The sequence below is a fragment of the Diachasma alloeum genome, unplaced genomic scaffold (genome assembly GCF_001412515.2).
Source record: "Diachasma alloeum isolate Michigan unplaced genomic scaffold, Dall2.0 Dall_scaffold_00338, whole genome shotgun sequence".
Lineage (NCBI taxonomy): Eukaryota > Metazoa > Arthropoda > Insecta > Hymenoptera > Braconidae > Diachasma > Diachasma alloeum.
This window is the reverse complement of record NW_021680477.1, coordinates 575505-598015: the sequence shown is the minus strand read 5'-3', so window position 1 is coordinate 598015 and position 22511 is coordinate 575505. Positions and strand designations below refer to the sequence as shown.

General features: G+C 35.1%; 1 protein-coding gene across 1 annotated transcript in view; it reads right to left on the bottom strand.

The window, feature by feature from the left end:
* LOC107040558 (unconventional myosin-XVIIIa) overlaps positions 1–22511 on the bottom strand; it is a 67090-nt gene that overhangs the window by 39695 nt on the left and 4884 nt on the right. Inside the window, exon 2 of the mRNA XM_015260683.1 lies at positions 21658–21792. Coding sequence (XP_015116169.1) covers positions 21658–21792 — 135 coding nt within the window. The remainder of the gene's footprint in view (positions 1–21657; positions 21793–22511) is intronic.

The window sequence follows — 22511 nt, the reverse complement described above, 5'->3', positions numbered from 1 at the left end:
TGAACCTCCGTATTTGGGTGGCTATTGCACCTGGACCTGAGTCTATGTGACCATTAGTCCTGATATTTGGATATTTACGTTTAAAATAATTTTTTGTAATCCAATGGAGAATTTAATATTATGTTATTTATTTCCTAGTAATTTACATTAAATTCAATACTTGTAAACTAATTATGTAATATTTATTAGGATTATTGGGATTAGGATTATTATGTGCTGTTACTTCCGAACGGAATCTTTGTATATTAATTAATATTCCATTAATATATTAATTTTTGAAATTTTAGAATTGAAAAAAAATTAGTTGTCATATAATACAGCTATTTTTGCTAATAAATTAGCAATATGTTTCCGAAGGGTTATTTTGCACATCATTTCCTTCTATCATGTTTAATTCATTGTTTATTTCATTTTATTAAATTGAATATGATTTCTTTTTAAGTAATTTTGTCAGATTTCGAACTCGGTCAAAAGGACATGCAAACAATTTTTTTAAGCCATCATTCAATCAATTCAGAACATTTTTTTTAGTTACCGTGGGACAACCCTTTTCGAAAAAATTCGAAAATTAAAAAAACTAAACGATAAATTGAATTTTAATTAATGGTCATCGATAGGACTCAACAACACTTGAAAAAAAATTCTATTCCATCCATTCATTAGCGAACAATTACTATTTTGAAGCATATCGCTAATTTATTAGCAAAAGTAGTTATTCCCTATGCAGACAAAAGCAATTTTCCAGTCCTTTAAAATTATAAAGCAATATAATAATATTATAAATAATATATTATAATAATCTGCACAACCAAAAAAAAAAAAAATTTCAATTTGAGACTTACGATCGCAAATTGAGACTTCCGAAAGATCATATATGATTCAAATTTTATCTTTGAAATCTCAAAATAAAGATTTTTTTCCAAGCTGCTATAGTACGACATATCGATGGTAATATGTGAATAATATATGAATTAATTTATAATACTATTTATAAATTAATTCACGAAAGAAGTGAAATATTTATGATTAAATATTCACAGCCAGATTGGATATTAATACTGAAACTTTTCAAAACCGTTACCCTGTCAATTCAAGATCATTCTCACAACATCCCACGCCTTCTCTCCAGAGTGCGAAATTTTTCGGGTGTGTTTTTCATAGGTCCAAAAAGAACCGGAGATGTGGGCGTCAATTCAATTCCCCTCAAATAACGGAATTTAGGAATAACTCGCGTGGATAGTTGGCATGAGAATCGCCTAACGTTAATAACACATTGATGAACGTTTAAGAGATGAGAGGAAACGAGGCCAAAGGGAGTGTTACATGGTGGCAGGAGAATGGCGAGAGGCGTCATTAAATAATTTCATAACCATCGAGTTTTTCCAGTGTACCGCGAGCCAGGCGAATGCCATTAGAAAAAATCCTTGGTTATTTTATCGCGGCTATTCATCCAGCACCTCCGATAGTTTTGCACCTACACGAAGGAAAAAGTTTGAGAAAATTTACTGAACTAGTCGAGTAATCGTGGAGAGAACTCGATTTCCAGTGCTTTTTCACACTATGTCGGGGAAAAAGTGCGAGTCGAATAGTGAATTTTCCTCCGTTGACCCGGGAAAATTTACTGAACGTCAGAGCAATTTGTCCTGAAACTGTTAAATTTACCCTGCATTTCAATATATAATACATTTTTTCAAATGTAGGAATTGTTGAGCCCCATTGATCGCCATTAATTAAAATTCAATTCATCGATTGGTTTTTTTAATTTTTAATTGTCTCGAAAATCGGTTGTCCCACGATAACTAAAAAAAATGTCCTGAATTGATTGAATGATGGCTTAAAAAATTTGTTTGGATGTCCTTTTGACCGAGTTCGAAGCTGAAGGCGATAGCAATAATCGTTATTTTGATTTATTTGAAAATTTGCAAAAATTTTGTATTTTTTGAAAATCAGAATTCCGGGGATATCTTTGAATATCATGCTTTAAATGAATTCAATCATAGCTTAAAATGTTTGTTTTAATGCCATTAATTCGAAGTTAAAAGATGATTACGATAGCTATATTGGTTGTTTTGATTTTTATGCTGATTGTTGAAAATTTCGAATTTTTCATGAATTTCCCTGAAAGTGAGCTTTCTGATGGTTTCTTCAAATGTGATGTTTCAAATTCATTCAAGTATGTGTAAATAAAATTTTTCTATTAACATTTTATCGAAGGACTGAGGGGAGAGATAGAACGATAAAAAGGACAATCGGTTGTACAGAAGAAAGGGATAATAAAAATACTGACGATGATAACATTCAACTAAGTTGAAAATCTGACAAAATTATTTGAAAAGAAATCTCATTCAATTTAATAAAATGGAATAAACAATGAATTATACATGATAGAAGGAAATTATGTGCAAAATAACCGTTCGGAAGCATATTGCTAATTTATTAGCAAAAATAACTAAACTATACGCAATACAAGAGCAAATTCCCACTTGTTTTCCATTATTTTCTGTGAACAAATAAGCTCCTAAACTACCCTCACAATATTTCTATCAACTTTTGAGACAGTCTGTATTCCTTACTTCTATTGAATTTCAAGTCCACGCGAATAAAAAATTCTATTCATTAAAACTCGCGCTCCCTTGATTGATAAATCATTGATAAAGCATTCGAGACAAAAATTTCTATCATAAAATTGATCACACCCCGACAATTCAATAATTCCTCTCAATAACCAAAAAAACCGCAAAAACCTCCAAAATTCTCAATCAAGATACCATCGAATAAAACCCCCATATTGAATAATGCATGGAATCAATTTACGATCAATGACAGCTACCACTGAACCCGAAAGCATAAACAACCTGTCATATTACCGGCGATCAAAAAAATTATTTCCACCAGAGATAACTTTTTACAATAATAAACCCCGCGATTAAGTAATCCCCATTAATCTGACGCACACCGGGTTCTCTAACGTCCGTAACTGGAATTAATTCTGGGTTAACCGGGCACGCGCAGCGTTACTGAATCGAGGAATAGATGGATCAAACGCGCCGTGATGCACGTATCCCCCGATATCAGACTCAAGCCTGATTGACATAAAAAAACCTAATTAAATAAAAGTATTTTTTAAACGATATCAGATAAACCTGAGCGGTGTACAGAGGCAAAAGTTGGATAAAAATTACCTAGACTCATTCCTCCATCACACGGAGAGAAACCTTCAGTAAAAATTACGGAACTCACAATTCATTCGCCGATTACGGAATCGACTCAGAAAATTTAAGTGACAGAACCGCAATTTTTCACAGGAGAGTCAGATAGAAATTACGGAACGCTGCGGAAAAGAGACCCTACGCTTCAACCAAATCCATTTGTTAACAATAACCAATCCTTTCTATCAGTGCATAAAAACCCATCATTACCTTGTCCCAATCGCGCACTCGTCGCCCGAGAACTCTATCAAGATCCATAAAGAACGCATCCTCCCCGTGTTTCCTCCCGACTTTATCCAGTTTCCTCGACAACGCCATCTCCAAAAGTGCCTCCCACTCAACAACATCGCCGAATGTCCTCCGATATTTACCATCCCCAGCCTTCCTCTTCCCAACCTTTCCATGCTGCGTCTTTCTGGAATGACATTTCCAATTACTCTTTTCATTGCTCACACTTCTGTCGTCGTTCACCAGATACCCATCATCAATAAGCCCCCACTTTCTCTCCCGGGGATGTCTAATAATATTGTTATCATCCCATCCATCCTCCAGTTTCCTGTACCTATCGTCGATGATTCCACTCCTGAGGCTCTCCGCCCACGTCTCGTGCTTCAAGCACCTCTTGTCCGACCAATGTCTGCTGGATCCTGACTTTCTCACCGAGTTCCTGCGCACAATCTCCCCGGAATACCCGCTTTTCGCACACTCAATGTCATCAAGAACAAGATCAATTCTTCTCGTCATCCCATTGGCTCCACGAGCCGAAGAATCCCCAGTATTTCCTGTCTCGAATGAATTCAGACTGTCGCTGTCGCTGTAGTCCCAGGAGCTCGTGGAGTTCCTGCTCTGCTTGCGGTAGCCGTTTGTCTCGTTTTTGCCCTGAGGCTTCTTGACATCCAGAGATTTTGGGGCATTCGTCGCATTCTGCTTTCCTATACCGGAGGCGTGAGCCTTCCCTCGACATCCCCGGTGGTGATTTATCATGGATTCCTTAGAATTCCCCAGCATTTTCGGCATTCATTCACAATCTTTTTCCTTCTATTCTACAAGTGGGGAAACCCTTATTCTGGGGTTTTGTCAGTGTATTTTTTAAAAATTCGGCGCTAGTTCATGCTTCGGCCATGAGTTGGTGGCACTCTCGGGTTTTGGGGGACATATTTCGTATCACATTTTGCTCACGGGATTCTTCCTGTCCTCATTTCACATTCTTCAGGGTGAAATGTTTGAGGAATGTTTGAGAATTTCCTTTTTCAATTTTTTTCAGTTCTTGAAATGCAAGTGGCTCGCAATTATTGTAATGCAATAGTTTTTTGATGATTATTTTTGCAATTCTTACGGGATTATTGATAGATGCATCTGAATGAAGGGGAATTCCTTGGGAAGCCGGAATTTTGTGCGATATTTTTGTTTTTTTCCTTTTCTTTTTGTGGAGTTTGATCAGATGACAGAAATAATTGTTTTAGGCAGTTGAAAATTTTCACAATTTTATAAATTATCTCGTGAAATTTCAGTCACGGTCACAGAGTACAGTATAGTTGCTGCAAGGCAATAGCTTTTGTCAGTTATTTTTGTAATTCTTCTGTCTAGATCATTAATAAATGTATCTGAAGAGGAATTCCTTGTGCATTCGGAATTTTGTGCGATATTTTTTGATTTTTTCCTTTTCTTCTTGTGGAGTTTGATCAGATGACAGAAACAATTGTTTTAGGAAATTAAAGACTTTGACAATTTTATAAATTATCTCGTGAAATTTCACTCACGGTCACAAAGTACAGTATAGTTGCTGCAAGGCAATCGCTTCTGTCAGTTATTTTTGTAATTCTTCTGTCTAGATCATTAATAAATGTATCTGAAGAGGAATTCCTTGTGCATTCGCAATTCTGTGCGATATTTTTTTATTTTTTCCTTTTCTTCTTGTGAAATTTGATCAGATGACAGAAACAATTGTTTTGGCAAGTTAAAGACTTTGACAATTTTATTAATTATCTCGTGAAATTTCAGTCACGGTCACAAAGTACAGTATAGTTGCTGCAATGCAATAGCTTTTGTTAGTTATTTTAATAATTCTTCTGTCTAGATCGTTAATAAATGTATCTGAAGAGGAATTCCTTGTGCATTCGTAATTCTGTGCGATATTTTTTGATTTTTTCCTCTTCTTCTTGTGGAATTTGATCAGATGACAAAATAAATTATTTTAAGATGTAAAATACTGCGATGATTTTTCAACTTATAACTCGTGAAATTTACCTCACGGTTACAAAGTATAGTATAGTTGTATATTCTCAATCTTTTCCTTTTCAATTCGCAGTTTATGCAATTGTTTCGCAAATAATGTAACAGCTTTTTAATAATTATTTCAGTAATTCTCCTTTCTAGATAATTGATAAATGCATATGAAGGGGAATTCCTTGCGCATTCCAAATCTTGTGCATTTTTTTTTCTTGTGGAAGTTCAACAAATGGCAAAATCAATTGTTTTACGAAGTTGAATGTTTCGATAATTTTACAACTGATCGAGAAGTTTGTCAATGCAATTGTTTCACAACTAATGCAATGCAATAGGTTTTAACAATTATTCTTCTCAGTATTCTTTCTAGATCATTAATAACTGCGTCTGCAAAGGAATTCCTTGGGCATTCGGAATTAACAACATCACAAATGACAAAATCAATTGTTTCCGATAATTTAATCACCTCCTTCGCGAAATTTCACTCACGATCACTACTAATTCGATCAATAAGGCAAGAAAAGTCTGTCTGCCACTGTTTACTGTCCTCCTCTTGTCATTTTTTCACTGACAATTACTCTTGTAATTTTGTTACTAAATGCATCTAAAGGGAATTTATGGAATTCTTTGGAATTCTGTGGAATTCTTATGGGAATTCTTTTACGAAGTTAAATACTCAGAGACTTATACATTTTAGCTCGTGAAATTTCACTCATGGTCACTAGTAATGCGATCAATGAGGCAAGAAAGGCAGCCACCGTTTATGCTCCTATTAAAATGCGTTTCAGTTACAAACACGTTATTATGTGCCCTCGGTGCACTCGATTATGCGTGGTGTACCGCGTGTTTATGAGCCCTCGCTCGGTCCAGAGATTAGAAACGGTCCATTATTTTACCGCAGCATTAAGATTTACTCTCGAGATCCTTTTCCTCCCTCGATTGATGTGTTTTCCTTTTTTCTCAGTTGATTTATGATTTTTTTTTGCCACACTGTCTTCACTTTTGGGGAGAGAAAGATTGAGGATTACTGGATTGGTGGAGTGAACTGCCAGCAATGTCTTGTCAAAATACACAAACACACTCGATCCTCAACGCGGTACGTTCAACAGGCGACTGACTCAACAGTGCTGGGCTGGTGGAGCCCATGGTGCGAGGCGTGTGCCCACGACCAGTGTTCCTCCTACTTGTTCGGAAGCGAGCACTCGCGGTGGCATTTGTATCCAATAGTGTTTTTTGCTGAATCTTTGTATTCGTGGCTCAGATGCACTAGTAGAACATGAGGATTGCCATTTTAGAGGGGAAAAAGCTCCATTTTTGGGGATTTGTCCACAACTTTTAGGATCTGATCCTTAATTTTTAGAAATCAATCTCGGATTTTTTCCACTCCTGGAATTCATTTGGGATTATGACACTGGAAATTGGGGGAACCATCACGTGATTTCAGGATTTTTTAAGCGTTAAAATTTTCATGCCACAGATTCCCAGAAACTAAAAACAAGTATATAATATAGTTATTTTTGCTAATAAATTAGCAATATGCTTCCGAATGGTTATTTTGCACATCATTTCCTTCTATCGTGTATAATTCATTGTTTATTTCATTTTATTAAATTCAATAAGATTTCTTTTCAACTAATTTTGTCAGATTTTCAACTTAGTTGAATGTTATCGTCATCATTATTCTTATTATCCTTTTCTTCTATACAACCGATTGTCTTTTTTACGATTCTATCTCTCCCCTCAGCCCTTCGATAAAATGTTAATAGAAAAATTTTATTTACACATAGTTGAATGAATTTGAAACATCACATTTGAAGAAACCATCAGAAAGCTCACTTTCAGGGAAATTCATGAAAAATTCGAAATTTTCAACAATCATCATAAAAATCAAATCAACCAATATAGCTATCAACATTTATCAAACATTTTAAGCTATGATTGAATTCATTTGAAGCATGACATTCAAAGATATCCCCGGAATTCTGATTTTCAAAAAATACAAAATTTTTGCAATTTTTCAAATCAATCAAAATAACGATTATTGCTATCGCCTTCATCTTCGAACTCAGTCAAAAGGACATCCAAACAAATTTTTTAAGCCATCATTCAATCAATTCAGAACATTGTTTTAGTTATCGTGGGACAACCGATTTTCGAAAAAAGTCAAAAATTTAAAAAACTAATCGATGAATTAAATTTTAGTTCATGGCGATCGAGTGGGCTCAATAATAGCTACATGTGAAAAAAAAATTCCATCCATTCATTAGGGAACAATTGAAGAAAAACTTTACCACACACATACGTACCGATACGGGCCGATATAACACAAAAAATCCAAAACTTAAATTTGAACAATTACAGTGCTTCCATCCAGAAGCAAAAAAACCGAAAAAATCGTAAATTGGAAAGATGAAAATTAAAAATCCTAAAAATCTTGGAATTTCATACATTTTGCCATTGACAAACGAGATAATTTCGTGAACATTTGTCTCCAACTGTTCTTTTTTACTTTCTTTGCAGAATTTTTTTGTATTCGTGGCTCAGCTGCACGAGCAGAAAAATAGTACTGTTGTTCCGCCTCTTCGGGGCTTGAGTGACCTTTCACGGAGTCTACTTTAAACGGATTTACATAGGAATTGATAGATTTTCCGGAATAAGGTTTTTCGGAGTGACGGATGTCGGGGGTTTCGGAGATTGTCATCCCACTTGTTTCGTCGGATCGAGAGAGAGTGAAAATTTTCTTCGGGGGATCTCGTGGATCTAGAGAGGCTCAGCGAGGTTTATGGCCTCTGGGCTATTCTCGTCTTCATTCCAGATTTGATATAAACAACGGCGCCTCGTGGCGCTATATGTGGGTCTGGAAATTTTTAAGGGGCACTCGAAGAAATCTTTGATTCTTTTAACCCCATGGAGAAGTGTTTTGAAAAATGGACGTGATGTGGGCGAATTCCACGTTTTTCTAAAAATACAAATATCGGAATCGAATGGTTCAGTCTATCCTCTTCGCCTCGGTTGTAAAATTAACGAAAGTTCATTGTCACTCTGTAATGTTGGGGAATAATTTCACGTGTAATTCATCTTTGTTCCTTGATTGAAGCTAGATTATTACTCAATTAAATACAACAATTACATAATAATAATCCGATAAAATCTTTAGTTTACAATTCTCAATTTCTGTCATTTATTCTGTTCACTCTATGAAAAGACAAGAATAGAAATCGAATTTATGTATCCTCCCATTATTCGAACAAATATATCGATTTTAAAACTTTCGGGGGATATTGAAAAATAATTTTTTTTAGTTCTTCACACCCACTTTCTTTACCTTTTTGGTAACAGTGAAATAAATAACAGCGAAATAAATAAATAAAAGAAGAAAAAAATCCATTTTTTAGCCAATTATCCCTTTCTGATTCTGTTTTCATTTTCTTTTCATAATAATAATTGGAATCGATCATAGGAATGCGGAGTACTGATATCATTTTATCATATGAAGGGAAAAATAGATTTTCAAATAAAATTTTCAGGGATACGTGGAGAGATTTTTCTATTACCCGAATGAGATTTCAAGTGAATTTCGTTTTGTGTGTTTGTTTTGATCATAAAAAAGAAACACTTTTTATTGACCTTTAACATAATTTCTCTTCATTCAATGTTGTAACTTGTGAATTGAGGAAAAGAAATATATATAAAGAAATAAGAATAAGAATGGAGAAAATTAAATTAATATAACTGTGGAGACGGAAATGGAAATAAAGTAAAATAAAATGAGATAAAATAAAATGAAAGAAAATATGAAATACACGCGGAGGAAAAAGTTTAGGAAAAATTGAAGTTAAAATTAAATTATACATTTTTACTTCCAAACGTGTCATTTTTCTCTGAACGAATCGCAACATATTCTCCACTTGAATTTTTTTTATTGAATTACAATAAAATTTTTCGAGTTTTCCTGAACAATTTCTCCTCGACTTTTCTCTCCGTGTGCTATTTCAGAAGAAATTAAAGAGGAAAATCCATCTTTTGTGCTACGATTTTTACTGCATCTTTCTCTCTATGTGCACACGGTTGACTATTTTCACCGACTGCATATTTTGCAACGTTATTACTCCATTGTTCCAGTCGCATAGGTGCTCGTATAGACAACAAGCATATCTCCCAGTCGAGTTCATATGAATGTATCGGTTGGGAAGGCTGTTATCGAATAATGTTTTGGATAATGAGTCTCCAGAGATAGAGAAACCTCATTTTTGTCAGCCCCTATTCTCCCCTTTCGTGATTAAAAAACGTGTCAACGACTTGTGAGCACTCGGGGAAACACAGAGGTATGTCAATAGAGAGCGAAGAAATCGTTTGCCCGCGCCACCGGAAAAACTAATGCCCTTTAAAAAATTTTGGCGGAAATTTTCGATACTTTTTGGAAATTTTCGTTTCCACATTTCAGAGGCTTTTTAATTATTCATTTTAGTTATCGCACATTTTAGTTTTAGTGAAATTGCAAGGAATTTCAATTTCGTCATTGACAATTCACAATTTCATGGAAAAATTAATGAGAATTGAAAATTTTACTTCAATTGTTCCACGAAAATCAATAAAAATTAGGAAAATTCAGGGGAATACTTTCTCGAATTTTCAATTCGTTGGGAGTCCAGCGTAATTAGGCCCTGAATATTTATGTGTTCTGATTTTCAGGAATTATCATCGCAACCCATCTGCTCAAAAATTTAGAATTTTAATAAACTTTCAGCGAAATCTGAAATTTAATTATTTTTTCCCGGAGGTCACTTTTCCAGAATATTGGTTTCAAAATAATTTTTTTCAACAACAGATAATCCCATCAATCTCAAAAAATCCCAAAGAATATTAAAAATCACAATTTTATTCATTTAAACAATTATTTTTTCAATTATCGTCGAAAATCGATCGGTCCCGGAGGCCAAATTTAGTTATCTTGACACAAAAAATTTGAAATTTAGGATTTGGCGAATACAGAGATGTAAAATATTCTGATTAATCCCCGATAGAGTCCTAACTAGAGTCTAATAAGGCACGTAGGTGCGGAGGCAATTCCTCGGCTATTCAACATGTGGAAAGTGTCGTCTGAACGCCTGAATGATTCATAAGTGTGTGGAAAGCTCTCTGATCCTTACAATTTGAATATAATAAAACCAATGGGTGTATCTCGACAATTCCCTCGTGCTGTCGCTATTTACTGATTAAAAAAACATCTTGAGAGACAAAAGAGAGAACATTGGGTGGCGTTACGAGTGCGTGAGCTCCCACTTTTTGCGTGTGACAAGAAATAATTTATTAATCATTAAAGAATATTAATTTTGTCGTATAAGGTGTTGATCATGCGGAGATGAAAACTAATCAATTTTTGTTTGGCAGTGTCATGAAAAAGCCAAAAATTCTCCAAATTACTCAAATTTTTCAATAAGAAAAAATCCAAGAATATATTTACCGCAATTCCTCTGATATCAATCAACTTTCATGGAATAATTGAACTAAAATAAACTGTTCCCATTGATGTTTCCATAAAAATGTGAATTTTCAGTGATTAAAATCGTTGGAAGCATTTTTTTTTTAAAAGTTTTTATTGCCAAATCGCATCCACAAATTGTTGGGAAGCGTTTTAATTAAAAAAAAAACACATTTTCAAAATAAATGCACTTGTCCTCGTTTAGCAATTTGTGACGGAGTTATTTCTTAATAAAAATTTTCAGGAAGGGGACATTAAATTCAGTTAAGGCAGAGGGGGGACATGAAATTAAAAATTTCCCCGAAAATTTGATGGAATTCCAAATTTTTGAGCAGCGAAAAGACAAAAATTCCTTGATTTACTTGAATTGTTAATTTAAAAAATTTAAGAATATATTAACCGGAATTCTCCGAATTTTCATTAACTTCCACGAAATAATCGAACTGAAATCAACAGTTTCCACTGATTTCTCGTCTAATTAAGAATTTTCATTGACGAAATTCCATACAATTTCCCATAATAAAAATTTGCAATCTCAAATTTCAGCCAAAAATTACTACAAGTAATTTAGTAAACAATCGTGCATTTAAGAATGAACTATGTTATACAACAGCAACATAAAAGTGGGTGGAGATTACCAAGTTGAGGTGAGCCATGAGGAGAGACTGCCCGGTCTTTGCCTTCTCGGTTAGCAGAAATTAATGGAAGTGTAGGAAAATGAAAAAAATTATCCCGTAGAAAGAGATTGCGCAACGCACTCAATCAGACGTACAGTGATTTCGTATCCACAGAGGGATCAATCGACTGTCCGATCTCCCTCGATTTTCTCTCATGTTTACAGGATAAAATAAAAAAAATGAATATTCATAAAGCCCCGACGATGAGAGAGGGAAGATGATCACAGAGATGTCGGACGAAAAAAAAATATACAAATGTTCCGTTGGGGATTGATTTGTTGTAAGTGCTTTCATGGATAAATCCATCGCTCTTCGAATAATTTCCTCGATTTAATTCGGACGAGGGGGTCGACTTTTCCTCTGGGATTCACCGAGATTATTTATAGGTGCGAACTCTTGAGGTGGGACGGCTGGCCTCAGTGCAAATTTTTTTAATTCTCGAGTGGTGGCATCTCCCGTGAATCATCTGAGCACTGGATCATTTTCAATCAGACGTGATGAGACGATTTATTTCTGGTCGATTGAAAGACTGTTTTAGATCTCTTCATTAAATTTTATTTACTGTTGAACATTTTTTAAATTTTGTTTTTGTTAAAATTGTCAAAATTGTCAAAATTTCACAAAAAAAATTGTTGAAATTGATAGAAGAGAACTGAATAAATGGTTTTGTTGGATTCAAATGTGTGATTTTTCCACGTCGTTATCAAAAATTTCAAAAAAGTTTTTCTAATAAAATTTAGATTATGTAAAAACGTCAGGGATTAGGTAAAAACTATTAATTTCATGCGAATTACCCCTAGAAAATGACTTTATTAGAATCGAATAAATGCAAAACATAACCAAATGTTTACCTGATCAAAAAAACGACTTGATTATGTAGCGAACTCATTAACAAGTTATGTAATAATTAATTAAAACATCTAAATAATTTTTTATTAGGCTCAAATAAATCGTAAACGAAGTTATTAACTTTCAATTTCCAAAAAGATGTTGAAATCAACTAAAAAACTGAAAATAAAAAGATTTATCAGATTCAAATGTGTGACTTCTCCACGTCGTTGTCAAAAACTACACGAAAGATTTTCTAATAAAGTTCAGACTAGGAGAAAATGTCAGGGATTAGTCGAAATATATTCATTTTCCCGTCCCCAAGAAATATTGAAAATTGGAAAGCGAGAGATCCAACAGCTCCTGACAATGTACGAAAGCGATAAAAATAAAGGTCACCGAGTTTTCGTGGGTGTAGGTATGAGGACACCAAGCACATCGCGAGAAAGATTGAAACGACAAGTCCAACACACTCTCACAGGGGGCACGTGTACAACTCTGGAAAAATTGCGCAAGAGCCTGCACGGCAAGATCCTATTTTTTTACTCTCCTCCTTCATGCTAATGAGATTAGAGCTCCCTTCTCATGTACCGTGCGCCTAACTCGGGCGGACAGCTCCCTTCCTGAATACACATGCACATTTTTACGTACACCGAATAAAAAATTTCATTTCCTGCACTGAAGGCCGTCCACTCCCACGAATTTTATCAACTAAAACGATAAGTTGGTGTGGCTAATCATAAAATCCATTAATAGCCATTCGTCTTTACATCGAGTGCTAGAGGAGTAAGTGTAGAAAGTGCCGTGGAGAAGGTCATCGACATTTCATTGAATCGCATGTGTCTTGTGCCAGGGATTTGCACGAGTGCTGGGAGTTGACGGTCGTCTTCAATAATATTGTTTGTTTGCTTCAAATTTAGGTTTTAAACTCTTTTTTTCAACTAATTGTTTGCAGTAATTCTCATTGCAAAAAGCAATACGCCCGATGAGAATCATGTCCCAATTTACCAGCTGTTGAATTTTCATATTACAATAAATGATTTGCTCATGTTCTAATTCCTACGCTCACTGAATAAGATTTTAATCATAATTACAATTCAATTCCTTCTAGAACACACTTTAGAGTGAATTTGTGGAATTCGTTTGTTGATACTCTGGTAAAAGTGAGTGCCCACACTGTTATCAATTTTTAGTTAGTTCACACGGTAATTCAATTAATCTGTTGTTCATCGCATCAATATAATTCCGTGCTTAGAATATTGTCATTTCGTGTTGTCAGCACCAAAATTAAAAATTAAAACTTCATTTGGAATATTGAGTCAGAGTTTCTTTTTATTCATATCAGATATTTTGTATTTGGATATTAATATTATTTGTTCAAAGTGAAAAAATCGATCATCATTTTCACTATATTGCATTCAGATTCTCCTATCCCTAACGTCAAGAGTGTGAGATAATCTCATAATTCTAGCTATTAATTCTAATCAACTTTATTCGAAGAAAACCTTTCAGTTGAACTCTAATGCGATAGAATTTTTTAAGAAGCAGCCCTTAAATTCCAAGCTTTGAAAAAATCTCATTTATCTATAAAAAATAAATGTTGAGAAAACTAATATAATGTAGAATAAAATGTCACATCAGGAATTTCTCCTCGTGCCCACCAAGAGCGAAGGCGACACGAAACAAAAAAAAGCGAGATCGTGAGAATTACTCCTCTACTCTCAACTATCCCCACAAGTCAAACTGTGAGGAATAAAATATCATGAGAGAGCCGAGAAGTGCATGCAACCGGTATTCGCGTGGATGGAAAAATTGAAATGCCCATGCTGTAACCGGAAAAGGCGAGCATCTGTGATTTCGTTTTTGTGCACCACTTTTGTTTTGTATAAATATCAAAATAGCTGCATTACATCGGCCGCGAAAGGCATGGCGACGATGGGTTTATGCATATATCAAGGGGTTCTGCACGTGCACGGGAGGATTGTTATTCCCTTATGAGTAGAGCACTCGATATTTTCTGAATTAGGCCTTTTTGCTTTCGAATGGAAGCATTGTATTCGTCAGATCCGAAATTTCCAATGTTGGTATGTAGGGAAACAGTCTTTATGAGATCCGGTCAATTAGCCCCTCATGTATAGATATTCCAAATTTTTATTTTTTTCCTCATTGAAGTAGTTTTGAAGAAAATTGCGAGCTAATAAAAAACATTTGCTAGTTAGTACTTTTTTTAAAATAATTTTTTGAAAAATCACCCCTGAAAAAAAAGGCGTTGTCCCCCCTATTTCATTAATTTCAAAAATTTTTATCACCAATCGGTAGCAAATTGTTTGAAGATTTTTGCGAGTTAAGAAAAAATCGTCAATGCACTCCTATTATTGTGTAAATTAACAATTCCAATTTCAACTGAAAACCAGAGTTGATGACCAGAATTTGTAGCAGAGATGTCAGACAAGATATGAATGTTTTTTTTGGCTCAAATGAAAGAGCGGGTCGAGAAATGGCGTGCTAGGACCTCTAAAGATGGTTTTGAACCAGGGGAGACTCCTAGACCCCAATGTTCTATACATACTCCTAGACCCCATTGTCCTCCTAGACAATGATGTCACAACTCTGCTTTTCAATTGAAAACAGATATCATCTTTAGAGACATTTGTCATGTTTAGAGGCTCTAGCACGTCATTTCTCGACCCGCTCTTTCATTTGAGCCCAAAAAAACATTCATATCTTGTCTGACATCGCTGCTACAAACTCGGATCTTCAACTCGGGCTTTCAATTGAAGGCCCGAGTTGTAGACCCGAGTTTGTAGCAGCGATGTCAGACAAGATATGAATGTTTTTTTGGGCTCAAATGAAAGAGCGGGTCGAGAAATGACGTGCTAGAGCCTCTAAACATGACAAATGTCTCTAAAGATGATATCTGTTTTCAATTGAAAAGCAGAGTTGTGACATCATTGTCTAGGAGGACAATGGGGTCTAGGAGTATGTATAGAACATTGGGGTCTAGGAGTCTCCCCTGGTTCAAAACCATCTTTAGAGGTCCTAGCACGCCATTTCTCGACCCGCTCTTTCGTTTGAGCCCAAAAAAACATTCATATCTTGTCTGACATCGCTGCTACAAACTCGGATCTTCAACTCGGGCTTTCAATTGAAGGCCCGAGTTGTAGACCCGAGTTTGTAGCAGCGATGTCAGACAAGATATGAATGTTTTTTTGGGCTCAAATGAAAGAGCGGGTCGAGAAATGACGTGCTAGAGCCTCTAAACATGACAAATGTCTCTAAAGATGATATCTGTTTTCAATTGAAAAGCAGAGTTGTGACATCATTGTCTAGGAGGACAATGGGGTCTAGGAGTATGTATAGAACATTGGGGTCTAGGAGTCTCCCCTGGTTCAAAACCATCTTTAGAGGTCCTAGCACGCCATTTCTCGACCCGCTCTTTCGTTTGAGCCCAAAAAAACATTCATATCTTGTCTGACATCGCTGCTACAAACTCGGATCTTCAACTCGGGCTTTCAATTGAAGGCCCGAGTTGTAGACCCGAGTTTGTAGCAGCGATGTCAGACAAGATATGAATGTTTTTTTGGGCTCAAATGAAAGAGCGGGTCGAGAAATGACGTGCTAGAGCCTCTAAACATGACAAATGTCTCTAAAGATGATATCTGTTTTCAATTGAAAAGCAGAGTTGTGACATCATTGTCTAGGAGGACAATGGGGTCTAGGAGTATGTATAGAACATTGGGGTCTAGGAGTCTCCCCTGGTTCAAAACCATCTTTAGAGGTCCTAGCACGCCATTTCTCGACCCGCTCTTTCATTTGAGCCAAAAAAAACATTCATATCTTGTCTGACATCTCTGCTACAAATTCTGGTCATCAACTCTGGTTTTCAGTTGAAATTGGAATTGTTAATTTACACAATAATAGGAGTGCATTGACGATTTTTTCTTAACTCGCGAAAATCTTCAAACAATTTGCTACCGATTGGTGATAAAAATTTTTGAAATTAATGAAATAGGGGGGACAACGCCTTTTTTTTCAGGGGTGATTTTTCAAAAAATTATTTTAAAAAAAGTACTAACTAGCAAATGTTTTTTATTAGCTCGCAATTTTCTTCAAAACTACTTCAATGAGGAAAAAAATAAAAATTTGGAATATCTATACATGGGGGGCTAATTGATCGGATCTGTCTTTATGGCTCCTTATCGGAGGTGGCGCCATCTATCGGAATTCTAGACCACTCTAGGTTTTTAGAAATAAATTACAATTTTGAGAGATCAAATCAGTTCATAAGCCTCCCCTCATTTTTCAACAACTGCAGATTTTAATCAGATTATTTTGAAAAGTAAAAAAAAAGAATTAATCGAGGATTAAAAATTATTCATTGATGTTTCACTCTTCATTCTCTTAATTCTTTTTAAGTCGTTATCAATATTTATTAAACATCTGAGTATATGAAGTTAAAATAAAAATTACGGAATTTTGAAAGGAAAAACTGCACTATCCAGCGAGCTGGGGAAAAGTGGGAACTATTTCTGTTTTTCTGCGAGTGATAATGAAGGAAATGTTCCTCAGACCTGCACTACTGGGTGTCGATAATGTCGAATTTCGTGCGAGGGAATTTGAATCTCGGTACTGTTCACCTCTAATCGCACGGATAGGAAGCCGCAGCAAAGACCGAGGATTGTAGGAAAGTGGAAAATTAGATCAATAAGTTTGCTGTAACTTCATGCAGATGTGGTTCAAGTTAATGGAGGCCAGCTACTCAGGAATTATTTATGCTTCGGGTGGGGAGAACTTGTGGAATGTAGAATTGTCAGGGCGGCACTGTGAGAATTCTTAGGGATTTAATTCACAGTCACGTATGTAAAATTTCTGTGGAGTGGTCCAACCCGAAATCGTGTAGGATAAGCCTACAGAACATGATTTTTTTCGAGGACAATTTTGTTACTTTTCGTGGAAATATTGCGGATGGGGGTACATTTTGAATTTCTAATTTGATGGTCTATAATGGGGGTTGAGGTCGAATTATTCATGAATATTTTAATTATGTTGGAGATTAATTTTTTCATATTCGAACTTTCAAATGTGAAGGTTCCACTGACAACGAAATTTTTTATTCATTCTGACAATTAGATTTCACATTCTAATGAATTTTGAGTAAGTTGAGAATTCTAAACAATTTTTACTTGAATTTTCATAAAATTCATACATTTTGAAGATCAAAAATCAAATTCAAATTTCATTATTACCTTTCCCCAGAATTGAATAATTTTTTAACAATAAAATAAAATCTCTATTAAATTCGAAACGAACTCTGAATTCTCCATTTGTGTTGGAGTTCATGAAAATTTTCCATTAATGAAAGATATCAGAGTAGTGTCTTGCAAATTGAAAGGCCTCATTGTTGGCTCGGCCTGACGATCCCTCGAAATTCTTGAAAAAATGGCAGACAGATATCCGCACTCGGAGTAATCCCCCTCGATATTCCTCATTGTCCCTTTGTTTTCAATTGTCTATGCCATAGGCTTTCATGAGAATGCTATGCCGCACCGAAATGGCATCGCGGAAGGGCAAGCGCGCCTGCTCAAGGACATCGAGCGTTCTTCGTTTAGAGAGACTTCCGCTGTGCAGGGCATCCCTATCATCGCGAATTTATGATTGATTGGGGGATTTTCGCAGACTGGAAGATTCGCAGAGTCTTTGAACTTCCGGACTGGGCGGGATCGATTTGCTCGCGGGCCTTTGCGTCCGGTGAGTGCGTACGATTCGAGTGCGGGGAGAGAAATATTCAGTAAAAATTACGTATCTTTTCCGTAATTCCGGGGTGAAAGGCAGTTGAAGGAAATTTTACGGAACTGTCACGGATTTTTTTCCGAGCGTTCCGTAATTTTTATCTGAATCTCCTGTGGAAAATTACGACACCGTCACTTGAATTGTCTGATTGTGAGTCGATTCCGTAATCGGTGAGTGAATTGTGAATTCTGTAATTGTTACTGAACATTTCTCTCCGTGCATCCATTAGTTTTTCTATTCAGTTTTCTTATGTTTAAAGTGCTCAAATCTACGAGATTTATTTACACTATCAGTAATGTTCTATTAACTTAATCTAAATATTTACACTTCTTGCAATCATTGATTTTGCAATTTATTATGATTTATTTGTGATTTTGTTTTTCAGTTAATGAAGTTTTACCTCAAAATGAAACAACTATTTTACCTTCAGCAGAACGTTTGGATTCAAATGGAATGATTACTTCATTTTCACTAGGAAAATTGTGTTCCTAAAAAACTCTTTTTGTCAACCAATAATGAAAATGGTTTGAAATTTTGAAAATGTTATTTTCTATCAAATTTGTATGAAATCTTTAGTGGAATTTGGAATATGAATAAATATTAAAAATTTGATTTGTCAAATCAATGGAAACTATCAATTTTAGGTTAATTTTTCCATGAAAATTGATAAGAATATAAAAATTTAAGTAAATGTACTCTTGAATTTCAGCGAAGATTCGCCGGGTCTTAAGACTTCCGGAGTGGGCGGGATCGATTCGGTCGCGAGCCTTTACGTCCGGCGAGTGCGTATATTTGGAAGGTTTGGGATCAGAAAGGTCTACTATCTCGATATAAATTGCATCCGTCACTTTTTTCATTCGCTTAAGGCCCAGGTGTACTATCTTTCGAACGTTATCTCGATGTTTTTTTCATCTATCGTCATCTGAAATTGCATGTCAATTGAGTCCTGCATCATGCAGAAGTTTTGAAAAATTATGAATGAATAATCAAAAAAAAGTAGAAGAAATTCTCAATTTTTTTAAAGAGCATTTTTAATTTATATTCATAATAAGTTGAATAACAAGAAATTGAAAAATGTATCTGATTTACGCTGACAAATGGCGGCCTGTCACCCAATATTATGCATGCAGGGGGAAGACTGATTTCGTAAATCTTTTCCCACACTGAAAAAAGTTGTAATATTTTTGAGAATTTTTAAATCACACTTTCATCACATAAAAATGGCAGATGTACATACCACTGTTTTGAAAATTGAAATACCTAGCTGTCACTCCCCATGAGGAGATTTCCACTTTTTTCAACTCATTCTGAATCTCAATTAAAAACGCTCTTTGAAAAAGTTCAGAATTTTTTTCATTTTTTTAATTCATTCTATCATAATTTTTGGGAATTTCTACATGATGAACCACTCAATTGACAATTTTGGATTACGAAAGATGAAAAAAATCCAGATAACACTCGAAAGATAGTGCACCCGGGCCTTAAATGTAAAAAATGCAAAATCATTCCAAATGTTCTGCCATTTGGGCTAGAATGTGACTCCAATATCCTCAAATAAAATAACACCAGCCTTTTCACACAAGTTCGACGTTGATGAACTTCCTCATAGTTCCATCGCAGGGTTAGAGGTGTTTTCCCTCAGCAACTGGCGAGCGTTTGAACGAGAGATGCGACGAGTACGATACGGAAGGCGAGGTGTACCGTTACATGATTACTATGCTGCGCCAGTTACCACCGGGGTACGTAATGTGGGTGGAAAAGCAAGAGCTTCATTCTGTCTCACTCTAGCGTCAATTTATCTCTAGCCTAATGCCAACTATGCACCTCTTTCCATCTTGACTGTTCGCTTGGCCGATCCTGAATGACGACCCACTCGACCCCTTTCGCGGTGGCTCAATTTTCCTTCTATTTACTTTCACATCTTCTCGGGTTATTAGTTTTAGTGAGCCAATGAATATGGATTTTTCGCGGATTATTTATTCCTCAATCATTTATTTATTTGAATAATTTGAATTATTCTTTTTAAGAATTTTCCAATCTTCAAATTCTTGAAGTTTAAGCATTTTTTTTTTCAATTTCAGAGCTCAATTTGAATTTAAGAATGTCGTAATTAGAATAGGTCAGTGTTTTCGATGGAACTGTGAATAATTGTGACAAATCGTTTACGAAATATTAAAATTTTAAGTGATTTCATTATGTGAAATGACAATAATTTTTTTCTTTGAATTATTAATTTCTTCTGAAGAATCTTCCAATCTGTTTCAATATCCCAGGCCTTTAAATTCTTCTCATTTAGGCATTTTTTTAAATTTCAGAGCTCCGTTTGAATTTAACAATGTCGCAATTAGAATAGGTCAGCGTTTTCCGCAGAACAGTGAATAATTGTGACAAATAGTTTGAAGTTCTGCGCGTACTGCACTGTTGATAATTGTTCTTGGAATATACCAGGAAATTCTTGACATTTAAGCATTTTTTTTTTTCAATTTCAGAGCTCAATTTGAATTTAACAATTTCGCAATTAGAATAGGTCAGTGTTTTCGATGGAACTGTGAATAATTGTGACAAATCGTTTACAAAATATTAAAATTTTAAGTGATTTCATTATGTGAAATGACAATAATTTTTTTCTTTGAATTATTAATTTCTTCTGAAGAATCTTCCAATCTGTTTCAATATCCCAGGCCTTTAAATTCTTCTCATTTAGGCATTTTTTTAAATTTCAGAGCTCCGTTTGAATTTAACAATGTCGGAATTAGAATAGGTCAGCGTTTTCCGCAGAACAGTGAATAATTGTGACAAATAGTTTGAAGTTCTGCGCGTACTGCACTGTTGATAATTGTTCTTGGAATATACCAGGAAATTCTTGACATTTAAGCCCATTTTCTTTCTATTTTTGGAGCTCAATTAGGGTTATTTATTTTAGTGAACCAATGGATTTGGAATTCTCGCGGATTATTTATTCCTCAATTATTTATTTATTGAATTATTATTTTTTAAAAGAATTTTTCAATCTTCAAATTTAAAACTCGACATTTAAACCATTTCTTTATCATTTCAGAGCTCAATTTAAATTTACCAATACCTCAATTCAAATGGGTCAGCATTTTCCATGGAACAGTGAACAATTTTGACGAATACTTTAGGAAATATTTACAGTTCTGTGCGTATTGCACTGTTGATAATTTCTTCCTGGAATATACCAGACAATTCTTGACATTTAAGCACATTCTTTACTGAACCAATGAATGTGGCATTTTCGCAGATAATTTATTCTTCAATTATTTATTCATTTGAATTATTCATTTCTTCTGAAGACTCTTCTAATCTGCTTCAATTTTCTAAGCCTTCAAAAATTCTTTGACACTTAAGGAATTTTTATAAATTTCGGAGCTCAATTTGAATTTACCAATGCTTCAATTAGAATAGGTCTAAAATGATAACTCACCGTATTCTGATGAAATCGCTGGCTTCCGGAACGCCTGAGTGTACCTCCCCGTATGTTCGCAGGTGCAAGCTCAACCTGTTGACCATCCGAGCCACCTCGTCGAGATAGTTCCGATAATTCTGCTACTGGTTGAACCTGAACATATCAATCATTTTAGAAAAATCAGTGGCAACGTAACTTTCATGGGCAAACGTGAAATGATCTAGAATTTTCGTTCTCTTTTCATTCCTTCAAGTTTACGTTAGGGCAAAAAGCATAAAAGCATCGTCTTTAATCGTTGATAACTCAACAACGGCAGAGTGAAATTTTCAGATTTTTTTTTCATTTTCAAGAATTTTTTTCAACCTTTAAAATGAAATCTGACTCACAACAATCACATCATTAGATCATAAAATATTGACAATTTAGTAATTTTCATTCCACATCAATTCCCCTGAGGAAATGAAAAATGAAACGACTTTGAAGTTCAATAATTCGAAAACGACAGAGTGAAATTTTTCGATTTTTTTTTCATTTTCAAGGTATTTTTTCAGACTTCAAAATGAGACCTGACTCGTAAAAATCGTATCATGCAGTCCGCAGATACTGCCGCTAGAAAACAATCACGTTGTTTCTAAAAAAATTCTCCGAGTTTTCCAGATAAATTTTACGACTCCCTTCGTTATCCCAGAAGCAGATCGCGCCATAAAGAACGAAAAAACCTGAAAATATCTCATTCCTGTCGAGTGCTGATAACATCAGGAATAACCCGAAGAATACAAAATGAATTTTTCATGTTTGAAATTCCCCCCATGAAAATCTGTAAACGGGGAAGAGCACTGTCGTTACAACGACGCGTTTGTTGCGGAAGTGAC